Source organism: Chanodichthys erythropterus, chromosome 8 (assembly GCF_024489055.1).
Source record: "Chanodichthys erythropterus isolate Z2021 chromosome 8, ASM2448905v1, whole genome shotgun sequence".
In the NCBI taxonomy this organism is placed as follows: domain Eukaryota; kingdom Metazoa; phylum Chordata; class Actinopteri; order Cypriniformes; family Xenocyprididae; genus Chanodichthys; species Chanodichthys erythropterus.
In genome coordinates, this window is record NC_090228.1 from 8,758,851 (window position 1) to 8,779,464 (window position 20,614).

The 20,614-nt window shown below is 37.5% G+C and overlaps 1 protein-coding gene across 1 annotated transcript in view; it reads left to right on the forward strand.

The window, feature by feature from the left end:
- Window positions 1-20,614, forward strand: part of stab2 (stabilin 2) — a 36,098-nt gene that overhangs the window by 2,514 nt on the left and 12,970 nt on the right. The window contains exons 4-45 of the mRNA XM_067391734.1: window positions 2,009-2,094; window positions 2,171-2,237; window positions 2,330-2,425; window positions 2,744-2,866; window positions 4,227-4,423; window positions 4,526-4,656; window positions 4,749-4,882; window positions 6,979-7,061; window positions 7,146-7,289; window positions 7,484-7,627; window positions 7,758-7,820; window positions 8,157-8,273; window positions 8,364-8,417; window positions 8,498-8,578; window positions 8,960-9,112; window positions 10,555-10,614; window positions 10,809-10,904; window positions 11,028-11,114; window positions 11,194-11,305; window positions 11,392-11,569; window positions 12,367-12,460; window positions 12,536-12,694; window positions 12,772-12,867; window positions 12,964-13,059; window positions 13,226-13,273; window positions 15,056-15,192; window positions 15,277-15,385; window positions 15,501-15,578; window positions 15,824-15,913; window positions 16,002-16,109; window positions 16,214-16,345; window positions 16,433-16,561; window positions 16,641-16,703; window positions 17,330-17,425; window positions 17,539-17,734; window positions 17,817-17,912; window positions 18,051-18,096; window positions 19,150-19,229; window positions 19,319-19,444; window positions 19,632-19,708; window positions 20,089-20,160; window positions 20,425-20,544. Coding sequence (XP_067247835.1) covers window positions 2,009-2,094; window positions 2,171-2,237; window positions 2,330-2,425; window positions 2,744-2,866; window positions 4,227-4,423; window positions 4,526-4,656; window positions 4,749-4,882; window positions 6,979-7,061; window positions 7,146-7,289; window positions 7,484-7,627; window positions 7,758-7,820; window positions 8,157-8,273; window positions 8,364-8,417; window positions 8,498-8,578; window positions 8,960-9,112; window positions 10,555-10,614; window positions 10,809-10,904; window positions 11,028-11,114; window positions 11,194-11,305; window positions 11,392-11,569; window positions 12,367-12,460; window positions 12,536-12,694; window positions 12,772-12,867; window positions 12,964-13,059; window positions 13,226-13,273; window positions 15,056-15,192; window positions 15,277-15,385; window positions 15,501-15,578; window positions 15,824-15,913; window positions 16,002-16,109; window positions 16,214-16,345; window positions 16,433-16,561; window positions 16,641-16,703; window positions 17,330-17,425; window positions 17,539-17,734; window positions 17,817-17,912; window positions 18,051-18,096; window positions 19,150-19,229; window positions 19,319-19,444; window positions 19,632-19,708; window positions 20,089-20,160; window positions 20,425-20,544 — 4,454 coding nt within the window. The remainder of the gene's footprint in view (window positions 1-2,008; window positions 2,095-2,170; window positions 2,238-2,329; window positions 2,426-2,743; window positions 2,867-4,226; window positions 4,424-4,525; window positions 4,657-4,748; window positions 4,883-6,978; window positions 7,062-7,145; window positions 7,290-7,483; window positions 7,628-7,757; window positions 7,821-8,156; window positions 8,274-8,363; window positions 8,418-8,497; window positions 8,579-8,959; window positions 9,113-10,554; window positions 10,615-10,808; window positions 10,905-11,027; window positions 11,115-11,193; window positions 11,306-11,391; window positions 11,570-12,366; window positions 12,461-12,535; window positions 12,695-12,771; window positions 12,868-12,963; window positions 13,060-13,225; window positions 13,274-15,055; window positions 15,193-15,276; window positions 15,386-15,500; window positions 15,579-15,823; window positions 15,914-16,001; window positions 16,110-16,213; window positions 16,346-16,432; window positions 16,562-16,640; window positions 16,704-17,329; window positions 17,426-17,538; window positions 17,735-17,816; window positions 17,913-18,050; window positions 18,097-19,149; window positions 19,230-19,318; window positions 19,445-19,631; window positions 19,709-20,088; window positions 20,161-20,424; window positions 20,545-20,614) is intronic.

Consider the following 20,614-nt stretch of genomic DNA (forward strand, 5'->3'; position numbering starts at 1 on the left):
AGTTGTTTTTCCTGTGGGAGCTGTACATCCATTACATATAAACTTGTCATGTGACATATTATTGTGTGTCTTGTCACACACTATGAGAGGAAGTTTTGAGTCACTGTGGAACAAGGGATTTGTGTACTTCCTTCCCTCTGAGAGGGATATGGCAGATCTGTGCCTCCGTACAGCTGGAATGTGCTGACCAACAGGCTGTGGAGGTCTCATTTCCAGCATTTCCTCTCCCTGTCAGCACTCACACAGATCCCACTATGAGTTCGCTGAGTCAAGCACTTAAGTTAACGTGTGTTGTCTTGATTTCTTTGGTCTCTTTTCAGCAGAACTTCCTGCATTGTTCTTTAAGAGTTAAATGATTTGACCTTTGCGTCTATGAGACGGGTCAGCATTATGAAAGCTTAGTAAAGCATTATGAGAGGAAATGCATTTTTTTTTTTTCTGATTTCATATTTAACAAATCCAAAACTAGATTGCCCAACAATCTGAATAGCAAAAAGCAACAGTTTTCTGGAGATGTTTAGTCACTGTTTTGATCCACTAACACAGTCTCATGGTAATTTGTAGCAATATTATGTTTTGGCAAATTGGTGTGAATTTTTACAATTTCATTTGTATGATTTCATTTGATCTGCTTTCTCCCAAGTAGATTTAGGGGAGGACCTTTATGCATGCGTATTTTCTTTCTAAAATCATACATTAACAGTGTACGAATTCATACAAAATCACCACCTTGTAAAATAGTTACGATTTCCTGTGGGATTAGGTTGGATCTACCTACAATTCCTCAAAATTGCTGTTAACAAATAGGACTTTTGTAAAGTGTTACCAATTTTTCTTCACAGTAAGTGCAGAAAATGTGAAGAATGTGCAGAAAGTTTGCCTGATCATGAGTAACTGTCTGCATATGCTGCTAGTGTGATTTTTATTTGTGGTGAAACGTCTGTGTCTATGTGTGTGTGATTTGCCGGGAAGGATTTTGAAGGGATTTTGTCAGGATTATGTGGCCAAACTGACAATGGCGGGAAGGAAAAGAAGAGTGAGGGTCAGTGGAAGAGACGAGGGGCTGTTTGAAGAACAGAGGAACTCTGCTAACTCATATCCTCTTGCAGAGACCCTACCACCCCAAACCCACTGAACCCAGATCAGTCCTAGAAAACAGAATGATCTCAGAACACAGCAAATATTTGCACCCAAATCAGTCTCACGCAAACTTATTGATCTCAAATCAGCATCAACAAAGCTCTAAGATTAACTGCATAATAATAATAATACTACTTCTACGGCATTTATTAATATAAGTTAATGTCAAGAACAGCTGTGAACACTGTGAACAACATTAACAAACAACGAACAATTGTAACTTCGGTTAATACTGCTGTAAAAATATACTTCTCATAGTTAGTTCATGTTAATTAATGTTAGGCACAATATGTAATTTTTTTACCACTAGAGGTCATTTATTCAAAACAGGTGCAGCGTGATAATACAGCCGGTGGAAAAGAATCCGATGAGACTTGGGATGAAATCCTATTCATGGATGAGCTAATGTATTAAATATGTATTAACATTACTCTAGTATGAAGCAGGGTGTAGCTGAAAGTCTTTGTAGGGGAATGATGTTTCCATGGTTTCTACAAAATAAAACTGGAAATCAGGGGAGAACGCTGGTATGATGTAATTGATATGTGACGCATGGTCCATGTCCTGGTTAAAATTGCTTATTTCTCTGGATTTAAACATTCTTGGAAACATTTGGGATCATGTAAGTACACAAGTCAACGAAATATATAACATTGTTCTAGTGACACTTTATTGACTTACTTTCATGCATTCCCTGGGAATCAAAATACATGATCTATGAGTTGTTATTGCCATGCTCAACTGATCAATGTCTGATTGATATCTGCAAGTTGGCCATTTTATCTGATTGAAACTGAAAGTTTAAAGAGATATCTTCACTTTAAATGTCATATAATCTAATTAGAGGCATTCTTTATTCTTTCAATAGAGTGTCCGGGATCAGCGGCGAACCCATGCAACAATAATGGAGTCTGCTCTGATGGTATAGGGGGCAATGGGACTTGCACATGCGCAGTAAGTTTCATTTCCTTTTCTTGCTCTGTCTGAATCAAGCAGACTGTTATTGTGACTTTTTCATTTTTTTTTGCAGCCAGGATTTAGAGGAACAGCTTGCGAGGAGTGTAAAGCGAACTTATATGGAACCAATTGCAAAAATGGTAAGAAGCCTATTTTATTCTTTAGGAGGATTAATTAATTCGGTTCTTGTTGGTGTTGAAACTGTGCCCTGAATGCTGCATGTGTTATTCAGTGTGTAGCTGCAAGAATGGCATATGTGACAGCGGCATGCAAGGCACAGGAGAATGCACATGTCTGTCTGGGTACACCGGCATAGAGTGCGACCGAGGTAAGATCTCGGATCATTATTGTGTTTGTATACGATACCCCTTTTGAAAAAAACAGCATATGCTGGTTATGTATGTTTTGAAGCGTGGCTGCTGGTTTGAGCTGGTTTATGCTAGTCCTTAGTTGGTCATGAGATGTTTATAAGCTGGTTCTGAGCTGGAGCTTGTTACTTAGGATCAGGTTAGGACCAGCACTTGACCAGCTTAAACCAGTGCCATGCTTAAAAACATACCTAACTAGCATATGCAGTTTTTTTCAACAGGGACATGTGACATTGGACATTAAAGCAGCATACATTAATATATTTTTTTCTTTTTAGAGCTCCCAGCATGTGCTGCTCTGCGGTGTGGGCCAGATTCTCGTTGTGTTGAGGACATGTCTACAGGGCAGCTTAATTGCAGGTGCAAACCTGGTTATCAAGGTGATGGAGTCCAATGTACATGTGAGTAATGCGCAATCAAATGAAGGTTTGTTAAAGCTAAGCTGACATTTGAAATGACTCTATATGAGTTATACAACATATACCCAGACAACAACATAATCCCAGATCCGGCCCACATCCGGTACATGTGAACTACATGCGGACCAGATGTGGGCCGGATCAGGGCCGTCACTGTTTCTGTCAGGGAAAGATTTGTATAATGTTTTGAAAGTCTTTTATGCTTACTAAGGCTTAAAAATAAAGTAAAAACAATAACATTTTGTGAAATTTTACTAATATAAACTTTTTTCTTTTTACTATTTTAATATATTTCAAAATGTAATTTATTCTTGTGTTGGCAATCCTGAATTTTCAGCATCATTACTCCAGTCTTCAGTGTCACATGATCCTTCAGAATTCATTCTAATCTGCTGATTTGGTGCTCAAAAAACATTTCTTATTATTATCATCAAAAAACAGTTGTGCTGCATAATATTTTTGTGGAAACCGTGATACATTTTTTCAGTGGTCTTTGATGACAAGAACGTTCAAAAGAACAGCATTAATTTGAATTAGAATTTATTTAAAAGTCTTCAGCAGTGTTGGGTTAAAGTTACTTTTAAAATTAATGCATTACAATATTGCGTTACTCCCTAAAAAAGTAACTAATTTTGCCACTTATTTACTTTTTAAGAAAAGTAATGTGTTACATTACTTTTGCGTTTCTTTTTCTCACCTGGGCTAGGTTTGCATGTTTGTTTTTTAATAACAACAAAAAAAGTTCTAATTTTTTTGTTGCAAATGTTAAGGCCCTTTCACACCGAAAGTGAAATGAATAAGCCTCAGGCTCAAAGGTAAAGCATACTTGCGCCTAAATGCCCGCTCACATTTAGTCAAGAACTACAATAACTATCATGTTTACACAGCACACAAAACACCTCTTCATTTACTCACAATTTTTCTCAACATTGGGACAGGAGAGCTGTCAGTTAATACATGTGAAAACAAGGTAACTTTTTTTTAAAAAATAACTTTGTTGTAAATTTAAAAAGTAATGCTTTACTAGTTACTTGAAAAAGTAATCTGATTATGTAACTCAATTTACTTATGCATTAACCCCAACACTGGTCTTCACTGTTACTTTTACATGTATACACACACACACTAAAGTTTATTTTGTCAACTTTTATTAGTCAACAGACTACTAAAAGCAACACAACTCTAAAACTCTTTATATTATGCACCAAACCGGCAATAAACGCTATAAACCATCTCAGGCCAGCATAGAAATGTATACTGTACTGGTTTAATCTGTTAATTTCAGCAGAGGTTTGTGATCTCACAAAATCTCTTGTTTTCCTTTATCACATTGTCTATGCAGCAATTAACCCTTGTTTGAGAGGCGTATGCCATGCAAATGCAGCATGTGCGCATACTGGGCCGAACCAGCATGTCTGCACGTGTACAGAAGGCTACAGTGGCGACGGCCGTGTCTGCATGCCCATCGACCCCTGCCAGACTAACCTGGGCAACTGCACATCTGGCTCTACGCGCTGTGTATATGACAGCCCTGGAAAGGTGTGTTTGTGTGTGTTCAAACACTGTAACACACTTATCTGAGCAACTTAAATATACCGATTGCATTGATTATGGTTTGCACAATTCTGCTGTTTTCCACAGGCTCATTGTGAGTGTTTGGAGGGGTTTGAGAAGTTTGTGGAAGGGAAGGGCTGCAGTATAAAAGATATGTGCAAACCAGACTCTTGCCATAAATATGCCACCTGTGCCACAGTGGAACCAGGAACAGTTGAGTAGGTGACAATTTTCAATTGTTTGAATGATTTTTTTATTCACACTCTTTTTCACATATTCACAACTATTCCTTCGATTGCAAACATTTCAGATGTAAGTGCCTTGAAGGTTACCTTGGAAATGGAAAAATATGCTTTGGGAACATAATTCAGCAGTTGCAAGACTTGAATTCAAAGCCAGGAGGGGAGTGGAAGGGTCAGCTCTCCAGTGCCATCACACTATTCAGTGAGTGAATTATTAGGTTTTCACCATTTTTAAAGATATTAGGTGAGTTTGACTTCATTCAGCATTGCACATTCCAGTCATCATCTGAATTGTAGCACGTATGCTTTGTCTGACTTGAGATGTCACTCATGCCATGTCACTTGGACGTATGCGAACAAAGTATCGCAAAAGCACATGAAGAGCAGTCAGCTGGCTCAGTCAGCACAGCTTCTTCAGAGTAGCTGCACAAGCTCCAGTGACAACACAGCTGTTTCACAGTTGGCTGTGTTGCATGTTTATTCTGTGTTTTTATAATGGTAAAAACTCTTTTCATGTAGGCCTAATGTTATATTGTGTCATGTTTATCGAAATAAAACTGATAAAACATATATACCCCATTTTATTGTTTTTTAAATACTAGCATAGGCTTATGTAGAACTTTATTCTTGTATATACATATTTGGGCATTTGAGAAACACTGCATGAATGCCATTGCATTAGATAGTAAAATATGAATCAAAGTGGGATTAATTTGGAAGACAGACAGCACAAACACACTGTTTAATCATCTAATCTGCTTCATCTGTAATAAAGTATGCAAACACCGCATGAGCAGAAAGTATCCAAATTGAAATCTCCATTTTCACCTACCCCCAGTTTCACAGACAAGACTTAAGCCTAGTCCCAGACAAAACCGGTTTAACTGAAAGCAGCTTGACATGTCAGTGCCATTGTTTTGTCTCATATGGAAGCTAATAAGAAAAAAATAAGATAATTGCAACTTTATCTCACAATTCCGACTTTTTTCGCAATTATGACTTTTTTTCTCAGAATTGCATGATATAAACTCACATTTTCGAGTTATAAAGTCAGAATTGTGTGCTATAAACTTGAAATTGTTATAGTATTGCAATTAGCCTTTCGCCGAGCCCCGCCCCACTTAGTTACTGTTGCTTTGTCCGACAAGCCGTGGCGCTGTCACTCCACACGCAGTGAAAAATACATCGCGGAACAAAGAGGATACTGACCACACATCGACAGACAAGACAGAGCAGGTTACTTATGATATTAAACAAAATCCCAGCTTTCAAACGGTGTAGTTATTAAAGAAATTCAAACAATAAAAACCGTTTTGTTGCTCTTTAATGTGTCGTGACCATGGTCGTGAAAGATTGCTGTAACGTTAGATCCTCAGCTCAACCGCTCGTAAAAACCGATCATCTCTTCCTTATAAGTCCATGAACATGAGAATGAATGTTGTTTCAAACGCGGAAAGACGTCAATACACACCATTTTTCAAGTTTAACTCCACCGAGGTTAATCTTTTAACTACTGGTTGCATTGTCGGACAAAATGGCGGATGCGGCGTTCTGATTGGTTAGAGCGCTTGTCAATCAAACTCCCGGCGAAAGGTCAATTGACTTTTTTTCTCACAATTGTGATGTTACATCGCAATTCTGACTTTTTTCTCAGAATTGTGTGATATAAACTCACAATTTTGAGTTATAAATTCAGAATTGTGTGATATAAACTGGCAAGTATAAATTATAAAAGTATAAACTAAACTTTTTTCTCACAATTGCATTGCAATCTCGCATTTCTGGCTTTATAACAAATTCTGGCTTTATAATAAAGTCAGAATTGTGAGTTATAAAGTCAGAATTGTGAGATATAAACTCACATTTCAGAGAAAAAAAAGTAAGAATTGTGAGAAAAAAGTCAGAAATACAAGTTTATGTGTCGCAATTCTCACTTTATTTCTCGCAATTGCGAGTTTATACAGTATCTCACAAATCTGAGAAAAGAAGTCAGAATTGCGAGATGTAAACACACAATTGGTGGGGGGGACTCGCAATTACCTTTTTTATTTTTTAATTAGTGGCACAAACAAGCTTCTATAGTCTCAAGATGCACACCAGTAATTTTTTTTCTATAAAAGCTACTTAAATATCCTAATTGAACTAAAGCCTACAGTAATCCTGGCATTAATCTAAGACCCGTCTGTGAAACCAGCAGGCCCCAGAGTATCAACATTACCTGAAATGTTGCTTGGGATAAATACAAATAGACAAATGAGGTTGACATATATAATGCTACATTTATTTCTGCTGTTTCAGATAAAGTCATGTTGTGGCCCCTGACCTCCCTTGGACCGTTTACTGTATTCGTGCCAGTGAACAAGGCTTTTAAGGGCACATCTGTGAGTTAGACAGCACAAACACCCACATATGACACATCCATCTTATAAATTCAAACACATGCTAAAAGCATGCTTCTGTTTCAGGTGAAAACCCTGCTGGCTAACGAGATGAGGGCTCGCTATCTTGTTAAGCTGCACATGGTTGCGGGAGAGGTGAATTCTGACTCTCTGAAGAAGGGAATCCTCCTCTATACTCTGACCGGCATGGCTGCCGAATCAATGACAGATGTAGGTGATTGAATGCAGATTGTGTGTGCATGTCCCAGTTGTTTTTAAGGATGTACAAATGCAAGATACAATCATATCCTGTTTCTTTCCTAAACTCTTTCCTGCTCAGATCTGTGTGTGCTTGTGCGTGTGTGTATTATGATGACAGAGAATCATTAGATTGTGTCTGAAACTGACAAACTTTTATTATAAAGGCAGAGCAGGTGAAAATCCGTCTCCATGGTAGCCGTAAGAAAGGAACGCTTGTGGAGCCAGACATCGTTGCCTCGAATGGAATAATTCATTTGGTTGATAAGCTGATGGATGCAGTTCCTTCTACTGTGATAAGTGAGAAAGAGGTTTGTGAAGATGAAGTATTTCTTGGAAATTTGTGTTACCTAAATGCCATACACTGATATTACATGCAAATTGGTTGCAAAAAATGTTGTTTTTGTTAGGAGGGCCAATTTGTTTATCTCTTATTTTCAGGAAAACTTGTTGCAGATTCTCTCAAAAAATGGAAAGTTCTCTCAGTTTAAGACTCTGCTTGAGGTAACAGAGTTTTAAACTATATTAAACTTTAAGACATTTAACTGTTTTGATAAAAAAAAATACAGTAAAAACAGTAATATTGTGAAATATTATTACAATTTAATTATATATTATAAATATATATTGTACATTTCCCTTGGTGGCAAAGCTGCATTTTCATAAGCCATTACTCCACTCTTCAGTGCCACATGATCCTTCAGAATATTTCTTATTATTTTCAGTGTTGAAAACAGTTATACTGCTTAATATTTTTGTGAAAACTGTGATATTTTTTTCAGGATTCTTTGTTTTGTTTTTGGTTAAATTCCTGACCTCTTTGTTATTTCTGTTTCTCAGAAAACCAACGTAGCAACTGTTTTAGAAGGAGATGGACCTTATACATTATTTGCTCCAACAAATATAGCCTTTACCTTCCTGAAGCCTGGCTATTTAGACTTTCTTACCTCTGAGGAGGTACAGTGCAAATATATCAGCTTTTTAATTATGTTCTGTCCAGTCACATAAGCATCACTTTACATTTTCTTTTCATTTCTCCCAATTTAGGGTAAGACAAAGTTACTTGAACTGATGCGCAATCACATAGTGTCCTCTTCTCAGGTTTGTGTGTAGATGTGTGTGAATATATGTTTGTACAAATCCATTTCTAGATCATTATATCATGTCATATCTATGCACAGCTGAGTGCCAGCTTCATCGTGTCGAACCCTCGTGCTGTGACCATGGCCGGCCAGGTCCTGACATTTAATGTGACGACTGCTGTGAGTAATAATCATACATTAAATTCTGATGAAATAGAAAATATTTCACATGTGCATTGCTCAGACATACACCCAAATCCACATGTGTATTTAATGAAGTAATATTTCAGCACCATATTTCAGCATGTTTATTTCAGTGGCCATCAAAAGTGGTATTAATTTGGAAGACAGACAACACAAACACAGTTCAAGCTAAATAAATTTGTTGCAAAATAAAATTGTACTGTACTATTACTAAAGTTAAGTGTGAATTTGAGAGTAAATTCGAGAGTAATTGACACCATACAGCCACTTAAAATGATGCTACTGAATATAATGCAATGAAATTCAATTTAATTGTGATTTATTGGATTATAAAACCACTGGTTCTATCACATATAGGGGCAGATCCTGGTTAATGGGGAATCGGTGCTGGAACTGGATGTTGAAGCAAAGAACGGCCGTCTTCATTCACTGGAGGGGCTTCTGATTCCTCCGTCCATAGAGCCCATCCTACCTCACAGGTGTGACACCAAAGAAACCAATATTTATAAGGTAAGCCGTATCTCCACTTATGTTGACCAACCATAGCTGTTTAGCTGTAGATACAGATACACCTTTCTGTCTTAAAGGTATTTCTATGTCAAAAATCCACCTACTGTCCCAGTTTTGACTGGGAATAAACCATTCAAATACTGACTTGCTGTAACGCGGTGGTGCTACCTGAACAATGCCAGAGGGGGGCAGTGTTTAAGAAACCTGTAAGGAAACAACAGAAATTACACACTTCGGGCCCCGTCATACACCCGGCGCAATGTGACTCCAGGCATGATGCAAGTGTTTTTGCTAGTTTCAGCTTGATACAATTATCATTTTCACGTCCAGCGCCCACGTTGTTTAAATAGCAAATGCAATCACGGCCATCTGTTAGCCCATGGGCGTGCTGGTCTGAAAACGAGGTGTGTTTAGGTGCATTCTTAGCTTGTTGCTATTTTGAGGCAACTGAAAATGACTGTGTTATTGACCAACAAAAACCTGGTCTAAAGTCAATGGCACGGTATTATTTTTTTTGTTATTTAAAGGGGGCGTTAGTAATACACGCCTATAGGCAGGTGCACAAGGCGCGAACACTCTGCTTGTTACACACACAGAACACGCACAAAATAAAAGGATTACAATGTAAAAGATTATTATTGTGTACATAAAGATAAAAATGTCTACATGTCATAATAGATAGTCATTGCATGTATCAGAACAACCTATTTGCAGTAATGATGAATGAAATTGGCTAATTATTTGACCAATCGTGGCAATACACGTGTATTTAAACTGACTCGTCAGGATGAGGATGTCTATATTTCGCCATGTAAATATTAATCCGCCATGGTGCAAGTGCACCTGGCTTTTAAAGGGAATGGAAGATGACACTTTGATTAGTTTATTGTATGTTACGCTCAAAACACACCCATGACTCAGTAAGAGACTAGGTACAACCCTTTTGGACCATTTTTTCTGTCGTTAAACTAGCAAAAGTGGATTCGGACACGCCATAAATGCACCTGTGCCATGTGCTTCAGGCCATGCACTTAGATCGTTAAAAGATCTTTAAAGTTGTTGTTTGCTTTTTACATATACAATAGATAGGCCATTCATTTTCAAGAAGTGATTGGCTGCATCCGAAATCACATACTTCCCTACTATATAGTATGCGAAAAACATTATGTGACGAGTAGTATGTCCGAATTCACAGTATTCATAAAAGACTATGCAAAAAGTACCCGGATGACCTCCTTCTTCTGGTGAGATTCTGTAGTGCGCATACAATGTACAATGACAACATGGTTTACATTTATACTACATAGAACATACTTTTTTAATGGTCATGAAGCAAATACTTATTCAAATTAAGTACCTATTCGGAGAGTATTGAATTTTGTACGCAGCCCTAGTTACCAAACTGACATGAGAGGGTATGTTTTCTCTTCTGTTTATCACAGGGTCCATGTGTTAGCTGTACACTTGTCTCCAGATCTACCTGTCCAACTGGTGAATCACTGGTAACCTGTTCAGCAATGACCATTAGTGCATGCTATAATTTAATACAGTAAAGCTAAAAAATAAGTTAAATAAAACCTTGCTACATTTTAGTCTCACTAGAGCTTTGTATCAGGCTGGTGTTAAATTAAAGTGAAATTGTACACTGATTTTTTGTTTTGTTTTTGTCTCTCCTTTTTTGACTCCTCATACTCAGGATGTTTTCTCCAGAGGCTGTGTGTTCAGAAAGGATTCCTTTGGCATGAGCATACCAACCCTTGGCTGTAACCTCTTCTGCAATGAAACAAAGACAGTGAGTATTTGTTCCTCTATATTTAATATATTCAAACCAGAGCATGTGACAGGGTTTGTAACTCCATCTAATTTTGCTGGTCAATCTGATCCAATCAAATTAGCCATTATTTGTCTTGACCAGACCCCTCGCTGCTGTAAAGGTTTTTTTGGACCAGACTGCTCCCCATGCCCAGGTGGCTACACCGCCCCCTGTTCCTCTCATGGGAAGGTAAACCCCACGCACATACACTCATACTGTGCAGTTCAGCATTTTTCAGGTGTCATAACTGTATTTTTGTTTGTTGTAGTGCTCAGACGGCATCGATGGAAATGGCACGTGCCAGTGTGAGCCCAATTTCAAAGGATCACGCTGCCAATACTGTGCAGACTCTAACAAATATGGCCCATTTTGTGACAAAAGTATGAATTTATTTTATTGAACCGGGATTGGAAATACTCCAGATGTTTAGTAACAATGTTTTCTTTGCGTCCCTCCCTAACACCAGCTTGTGGATGCATACACGGTGTGTGTGATAACCATCCAGAGGCCAGCGGTAAATGTAAGCAGGGTTCCTGTAAAGACGGTTATACTGGAGAGTTCTGTGAGCAGCAGACCCAGTCATGCGGGCCCAACCAGCCCTGCCATGCCCACGCCAACTGTGTGTCCAATAATGGAGCATTCACGTGAGTGTTCTACGTCCTTCCATGTTTAAGAGAGGGACAGACACAGAAATCACCTGTGCTGCATTTATTTATTAAATCTTATACTTTAGGCATAGAAATTTCATACTGGGGTTTGGTGACCTTTGGGGTCGAAGGGCCACAACATTTCAAATAAAAAAATATTTAAAAAATGTAAAAAAGAAAATGCTTTAGACCGATATTTTGTGTTTTAATCTGATATTATTAAGTGCTATACAAATAAATTAGTAATAATAATAATTATTACTATTATTATTATTATTATTATTATGGCCAGATTTAATTTTTAATATTACACTGTTTTTTTTTTTTTTGACTGTCTTTTAAAGAAAAAAAATATTTTAAAAAGTAAAAAAGAAAGTCGCTTTAGACCAACATTTATTGTGAAAAGTTACATACATATGTTACATACAAATACATTTGAATTAATTATTATTATTATGTTCAGATTTAATCATTTCATTTTTAAGATTACACTGTTTTTACCCTTTTAAAGAAAAAAATCAATATTTAAAAAAGTAAAAAAAGATATATTTTTTTTATCTAAATTATTATCATTACCATTATTATTAGAATGTCCAGACTTAATAATTATTTATCTTTTATTATCACACATTATAAATTAGTCTTACATGTATAGCTTTTTTTTTTTTAATTGTAGGAAGGGAGTGCTTTACAAGAGGACCATATTTAGGGTTTTTTTGCTGCAAAAAAAAAGGATTTAAGAGAGAAAATGTCAGTGGTATATGGCTTATTCTTGTTGCATTGTTTTATTTTAGGTGTGTATGTAAGCCTGGTTACCAAGGGGATGGATACATGTGCATTGAGAGCGATCCGTGCGCTTTACCACATCGCGGAGGCTGCAGCGTCAACGTAAGTCGAATGGATGTGTGTGCTTGTGTATTATGTATAATTTCATGAATGATGTTTATTCTCGTTTACTCTCAGGCCAAATGCATAAAGACCGGTCCAGGTACACACACATGCCAGTGTCTAAGTGGGTGGAGGGAGGATGGAGATGAGTGCCAGGCCATCAATAACTGTCTGGATCTAACCAGAGGAGGGTGTCACCCCGATGCCACCTGTATATATGTGGGCCCAGGACAGGTGAGAGTAGTCGCTGTGATTCCCAAACCCCATCTACCTGAATTCACATTATTTTTGATGATTGATTTTCTCCCTAGAGTGATTGTGCTTGCAAAAGTGGTTACCATGGAAACGGGAAACAATGTGAACCTGTCAATCAGTGTGTGGAACAGAAGGGTGGATGCCATTTCCTGGTCAGTGTTTGAACAAATCATCACACACCTGCACACATCTTTTCATGCAATGTATGCATGTCAGCTGCATCCTTTTGTTTTCCCATTTTCCCATAGGGCACCTGCAAGTTTCTGAACCCAGGTGGATGGCAGTGTGTGTGTGAGGACGGCTACGACGGTGACGGAAAAATTTGTTATGGTACACTAGCACAGGTATCGTATGACTGTGTTATTGTTGGATACTTTTTGATGTGGTTATGCAGAGGTCAGGCACAACTAAATGTAAAATTATATGCAATTTTTGAACTGCTAATACTTCAAAACAATATTTATATAACCTAATATCATAAGTTTTCTTATATTCTTTTTGTTTTTGTAGGAGGTGGCAACAAACCCAGATCTTCAAGAATTTAACCTCTGGATTGCTGTGAGTTTTAAATTTATTTATTTACTCTTTCTGCAGGTTACAGCATACACCAGCAGGTGGCGACAATTGACTCTTTATTAGTGAGTCAATGAATCATTCACTTTGGTGAAAAAACACTGGTTGCATCTGAAATCGCATACTCTCTTCCTGAGTTAGGTACTTATTTTGAATAAGTACTTAGCTAGTGTTAAAGGGGGGGTTGCATGCAATTTCACTTTTTTAACTTTGGTTAGTGTGTAATGTTGCTGCTTGAGCATAAACAGTATCTGCAAAGTTACAGCGCTGAAAGTACACAATGAAATGCACACGGAGATATTGTCTTTTAAAGTTATGGCATTTTATTGCCTACAAAAACGGGTGGTTTGGACTACAACGAGCTTCTTCCCGGGTTGGTGACATCATAAACCCTTGCTATTAACATAAACACTGCCCCCGGGAACACGCAACAAAGTGGGCGAGGCCATGTGGCACAGCATAATGAAAGCGGAAGAGTTGTTTACACCGAACGCGAGCTGTGCGAAAGATATAGAACCCATTATAATCTGTGATATTTTCTACATTGAATGCGGTGCTGAAGACAGCTTCCTGAATCTACCAACCCAAACTGTAAGTACGTTTTATTGTTTGTCTTTTAAACGTAATGTTATAGTTCTGTTGCTATTTTTAATGCATCTAGGACGTATACAAAGAGCAACTCGTTTTTGCTAGCCAGTTAGCTAAATTCTAGTGCAACAAACACCAACAATCTTCTATGTTCATAGACAAACAGTTGTTCATGCTATAAATTAAACGCTTTACAAAAATGCGACTACTCAGGCATGTATTTACTACAGGAAAGCTTTAATCAGGATAAAACTGTATATTGAAAGCTAACAAACAGCAGTGACAGCTTATCTAAATACTTTGACACAAATACTAAATGAAATACCATTCATAAACATCCTTCAAAAGCCGCGATTGCAGAGGTTCTACTTTTTCCTCTTCATCTGGGTCTGATTTGGCTCAATTTGATACAGCAATGTAGGCGCCATTATTTACTTTCCATCTAAGCGCGTAACTACGAATGGTAAGGGGCGTGGCGTTTCCGGACGCTTCAGCGAATCACGACAGACTGGGCCAGTAACCAACCTGCTGACCAATCTGAGCACATTGCGTATGTTGGAGGGAGTGGCTTCATAGAAGCAGGAAGTCAAACGAGCCGTTCATATGACAGTGGAAACAGAGGTGTAGAATTAAGATAAAATATATGAAAAATACAGCATTTAAAAAAAAAAAACGAAGCATTAAGACATGTTAAACTGTGCCCCCAAAACACAATCAAGCCTAGGAAAAAAACATGTAACCCCCCCCTTTAAAAAAGTATGTACTATATAGTGTGAATGTGTGTAGTATGAATGTAATCCGTACGTACTACATTTGCCATGTTGTCACTGTCATGTGACCTACCAGTGTCAGTTGTGTCACTTCACTGCAATTCACAAATCCTCTCCCATGGCCTCATGGGATAGTAAAGCGTCCGCCATATGCAGACTTAAGAATCTCGCCGGAAGTAGTAGGTCATCCGAGTACTTTTGCCTACACTTTTATGTCTATATAGTAGGGAAGTATGCGATTTTGTAGGCAACCACTGATTCATTCAGAACCTAAATGAGTGAGTCATTGAATCATTCACTCCTTTAATTTGTTTAACAACACTGATTCATTCAGTAATGTCAGTTTTTGGAGCAAAAATAGAGCAAACATGTTGTTTGGGTTCCTAATAAGTTCTGGAATATTCCATAGCGAGCAGATCTTTCTCAACTACTGTCGGAGGCAGAAAATTTCACGCTCTTCGTGCCATCGGCTCAAGCCACAGAGAAATTGAATAAAGACGACAAAGACTTCTGGATGACCCGTGGTAATCTTCCAAGTCTTGTAAAGTAAGTGTGGTCATGCAAACACATCAGCTAATTTGTCACATTGCAATATCCTTCTTTCACAACTAGCTGTTTTTTCTCTCACAGAAATCACATAGTTTCTGGGATATTTGCTCTTGGAGATCTTTGTACCTCCCCATCCCCACGACTGGTTTCCCTTTTAAAAAGGACACTTCCTGTTTCCTCTACCAATGAAGTGAGAGGGAAACATCTTATCTTTAACATTACTCCCAGTGGGATTTTGTCTGTCTTTGAACTCTGTTATGACATTTTGTTTATCATTCTGTGTTTTTCTCTCTCTTTTTATCAAGACAACCATTGTTGCAGGAGGAAAAATAACTTTTGGAGATATGGCAGCAAAGAATGGAGTTATACATCTTATTGACAAAGTAAGCCTGTGGAGTCTTACAGTATTGTTCTCAAGTGCAACTTTGAGTCTTATTTACTACAAATTGCATACAAGTTATCTAATTAAGTTGTCATGCAAAAAATGTGTGGTTTCTCATTTTTATCCTAAATTTAAAATAAAGTCCAAACTTATTGAAGAAATGATTTTGTGTGAATATGCACACACAAATGCAGAACAAATACATATGCGCATATTGAAGAAACATGCCACTGTTGTTCTTTCCAGGTGTTGATCCCTGAGCGACAGATGAGTGAAGGTTTACTGGAGGTGTTGAGGCAGAGGTCTGATCTCTCTCTTTTCCGCAGCTCTCTCTTGGTGAGTGTCCAGTCTTGTAGGATTGCCTCTGTTTATGGCTTGGACTGTAGTGTTGTTTCTGAATTGTACTTATTTTGCATTTATCCAGAATCACAACCTGACTAAAGAAATGGAGGAGTCTACGGGCTTTACTGTGTTTGCTCCGACAGACAGCGCAATCCAAGAATACCTCAGAAGAACGGGCAAGGAGTCACTGGTATCATACAAACACACAAATATACAAAGCCTTAATGGTTATAAGTGGTGTTAAGTATATAGTATCTCATACTTGTGTCATGGATTTTGTGTGTGTGTTCCTAGGAGTTAAATGTGACCCAGTATCACATTATAATGAATGAGACTCTAAAAGACGGAGATTTGGTGGATGGACTATATAAAGATACTATGCTTGGCTTCTCGTACCAACTGGGAATTTTCCGGCAAGATAAGAAAGTAAGTAATGGCTAAATTATTTAAGTCAACCTGAGACAGTAAATTAAATGCTCAGTCATGGATTAATCTGGGATTTCTCTGTCATAGTTGCTTGTAAATGAGGCTGAGGTGAACGTGACCGATATAGAGACCAGTAAAGGGGTAATCCACACTGTGTCTGCTGTCCTGAGCATCCCCAACAACCGCTGTGACAGAGCTACCTTCAAAATTTTCATGGTGAAATATCTATTTAACCTGCTCATTTTCTTCTTTATTCTTCAAGTATGCATTTTAAATATGTATGTTGTGTCTGTAGGGACGCTGCATGGACTGTTTCCACCCTACCGAGAAACCTTGCCCTTCAGGAACAAAACGACTGGTGTGTGAACATAAAGTGGTGCTAAAATGCTTACGGCAGTATTTCATGATAAGAGATGGTCATTTTCACTTTTATACCCAAACTTTAAAATAACAAATTTCTTTTTAAAACTTCATTTATATTGTCTGATATCAGTTTGATTGGCATTTCAGTTTGAGACGTAATCAGTTTTGAAATTTTTATGTGCGATATTGATATTTTAGAAATTAATATTTTTATTTAGTAAGTCCTGTTTTATAGATTTAACAAAACAGATTTAATTCCCCTTGAAACCCTGTTTAAATCCCCTTTGTAGTGCACTATAGTGTTGGCAAAAGTACCGACTTCGGTACCAAGTCGCTTCACCAAGCTTACACAGATACACACGGGAGCTTTTGAAAGCAGGCATCTATCAGCGGGTATATTAGGGACAAACACTCCCATATGTATCTGTGTAACTACTCAGTGAAAAGTGTCAAAGATGTCTATTTTTGAAGCGTTGAGCATTGTAGCCAATCAGAAGTGATCAAAATGCTTGGGGCAAATTTCAAATTTCAGTACCGACACTACAGAAGTCAGTATTTTGACACCACTTGTGCAACTGGGTTGGGTAAAAATGATGTTTCTTATTCATTGTTTATTCTCAGATGAGGCCAAAGAGAAGATGCATGTACAGCCGAGTGTATCATGAAGAGACACTGCTGACCATTGGATGTAAAGTTTCTTGTGAGAAAGTCAACATTGTATGTACATTATACATTAACTTTTCACATTTATTATTGCATATCCACAAGCTTTTTGGAGTTCAGAAAGGAAAAAATGTATATAAATATAAAGTTTCTCTCTCTATTCGCAGGAAAGAAAGTGTTGTGCAGGGTATTATGGCGTCAACTGCGAGAAGTGTCCGGGGTCAGAAGGTCAGCCATGCTTTGGCAATGGCGTGTGTGTAGATGGGATCAACGGAACAGGGGTCTGTCAGTGCAACCAAGGTTTTAACGGCACTGCATGCGACTCTTGCCAAGCTGGCAAATATGGAATTCACTGTGATCAAGGTATCGGATATTTAAAAGCTCATACTTGCACATACTATGCATACTCTGTGAACGGTTATCTCATGCAATATGCACTATTTAGAGTGTAAATGCGTCAACGGGCGCTGCAAAGACAATGTGGATGGAGACGGCAGCTGCACCTGTGATGTGGGCTGGAGAGGAATAAACTGTGCTTTTGGTATGATTCTCACCTGTCGCACCCGTACATGCCCAAAAAAGCATTTTGGATGCTTTCCACCATTAGTGTATATATATATATATATATAAATGTATTGTAATCTGTAAATAAAATTGAAGATGTTTTAACTATTTTCAGCTATTACATCAGATATGTGCAGAGGAAAGTGCCACAGCAGTGCCAAGTAAGTTTGCTTTCAAAATACCCACTATAACAGTGGTTCTCAAACCGGTCCTAGAGTACTACTGCACATTTTGTATGTCTCCCTCATGTATCGCACCTGATTCAACTCATGAGCTCATTAGTAGAGACTGCAAGATCTGAAATGGGTGTATCAGATAAAGGGAAACATACAAAATGTGTAGTGCTGGGGGTACTCCAGGACAGATTTGAGAACCACTGCACTATACTATGGTTAAGTTAAAACAATGTTATTTTGAAGTACCTTGTAATAACATGTACAAACCATAGTGTAGGAATATGGTAATCATTCAGAACTACCATCTGTATCACAGAAATGCCACAGCCCCAAAGCATTCTTGGCATTATATATTATATTTTACTGTTTTTTTACATTACATTTCTAAGAATTCAAGGAAAAATGTCAATACAAAAAAAAATTTAATTTAAAAGAACTTTTCTATTTGAATATTTTTTTTTTTAAATGTAATTTATTCCTGTGAAAACAAAGCTGAATTTTCTTCCAATCATGATTACTTTAGAAATCATTCTAATATGCTGATATTTCTTATCATATAATCATTTACTTGAAATGTGAATCTTTCATGACATTGTAAAAGTCTTTGTTTTCAGAAAAAAATATTGGGATGAAATGTGACCTTAAAAAAAAAAAAAAAAAAAAACAATACTTAATCTGCAAATATAAACTTGAGCTTTATTTCTTTTAAAATGGTTTCACCCACCTTCAAGGCCTTAATCAGACATCAAGAGCTTCTTAGGCAAACGGTGTCTTTTAGAGGAATCTTTACAATTGGCAACAGGTGTACCCTCTAATTGAGGGAGTGGTTTGAAATCAGTCAGATTGATAAATAAAACCAATGTATATATATATATAATATATATATATATATATTTTTTTTTCTAAACAGTCATACACCGGTTTTTTAATGTTTTGTGAATTGATCCCCACTTGTTTGTGACATCCATACATTCTTTGGTCTTTAAATAATGCATTTATATTGAGTGAGAGTTAACTTGTGTTGGATGTGTGTTGTAGCTGCTTGGTAAACGTATTGGACAACACAAATTACTGTAGTTGTGCTGCAGGATTTCAGGGCAATGGCACATATTGTACAGGTAAGCTTCTCAATACGTTAACACAAATAACTGCTGTAGCCAATGATTTCAAATGATAAAATTACATATGGTGTCATTTCCAACCCAAGCGGTGGATGCATGTGCAGAGAACAACGGTGGCTGCTCTGTCCATGCCACGTGCAAGCGTACTCTCCCAGGAAGGAGAATATGTGTGTGCAACCCAGGTTATGAAGGCGATGGAAAAGTATGCATTTGTAAGTGTCTAATACTCTATTTGTAGGGTAGTGTACTCAACTGGTAGTGCATGGCCCTCACAACACCACAGTCCTATAGGTTTAAATGTCAAGAAAATATAGTGAATACTCTTGTGCATTTCAAATAAAAAGGTAAACAATTTTATTTGTAATGGGTTAATACATGTATACGTTTTTTTTTCTGAAGCCATCAATCCATGCCTGGCTGGTAATAACGGAGAATGCCATGTAGATGCTGACTGCATTCATACAGGTCCTAATAAGGTAGGATACCAATATACAGACCATCCACAAAGCCAGCAAACAATTTAGGTAAATCTCACAAAAACCACATCCACATCACATTTCACTCAAAACCACACAACTGCTTATAAGCCACAGTGCAAGTGATGGGGAAGATACAATGCTTTTAATCTTATTCAGCTTAAAGTAATGGCTGTACTAATACCACTGTAACATACAAAATTCATTACTGTATTGTATTAGTGAACAACTGGACAAAATCAGTATGAAAGTCACTAAATGAAACTGACAATTAAGACTATTAAATAATATTTAATTGTGGAATGAATAGTGACATGGACATGATTGAAGACTCACCCTTAAAACATTGAGTTGATACAAAGTTTCTCTCTATCTTCCAGTCAGCATGTTACTGCAAACTAGGCTTTTCTGGGAATGGAAAGCAATGTGAAGCAATCAACGTCTGTCTGGAGGTACATGCTTTTGATAATTGTATTAAAATGACTACATTAGTTCTCAAATGGCTTTACTACTCAACCTTGAACCACAGTTGTCCTTAAGTCAGATTTAATCATTGGTTACTAAATGTTTAGAGTGTCAATGGGTTGACTTGAACAGGCCCAACTTCTACATTAATTTCAGAACCCATCAGTTAACCACCACTGTATTACATAAACTACATGGTGGCACTCGCTCACAATACCATGAACATGTCACACAATTACTTGTTTTGTCAGAAAAATGGAGGATGCCACAGGAATGCTGAATGCACCATGACAGGACCCCTGGAGAGGAACTGCAGTTGTTGGCTTGGCTTTATTGGAGATGGAGAGACTTGTAAAGGCACCCTGAAAAAGGTTAGAATTACAGCAAAATATAAACAGGCACACAAGTGAAAATACCTTACGTGCTCAACTCATTTTTCTT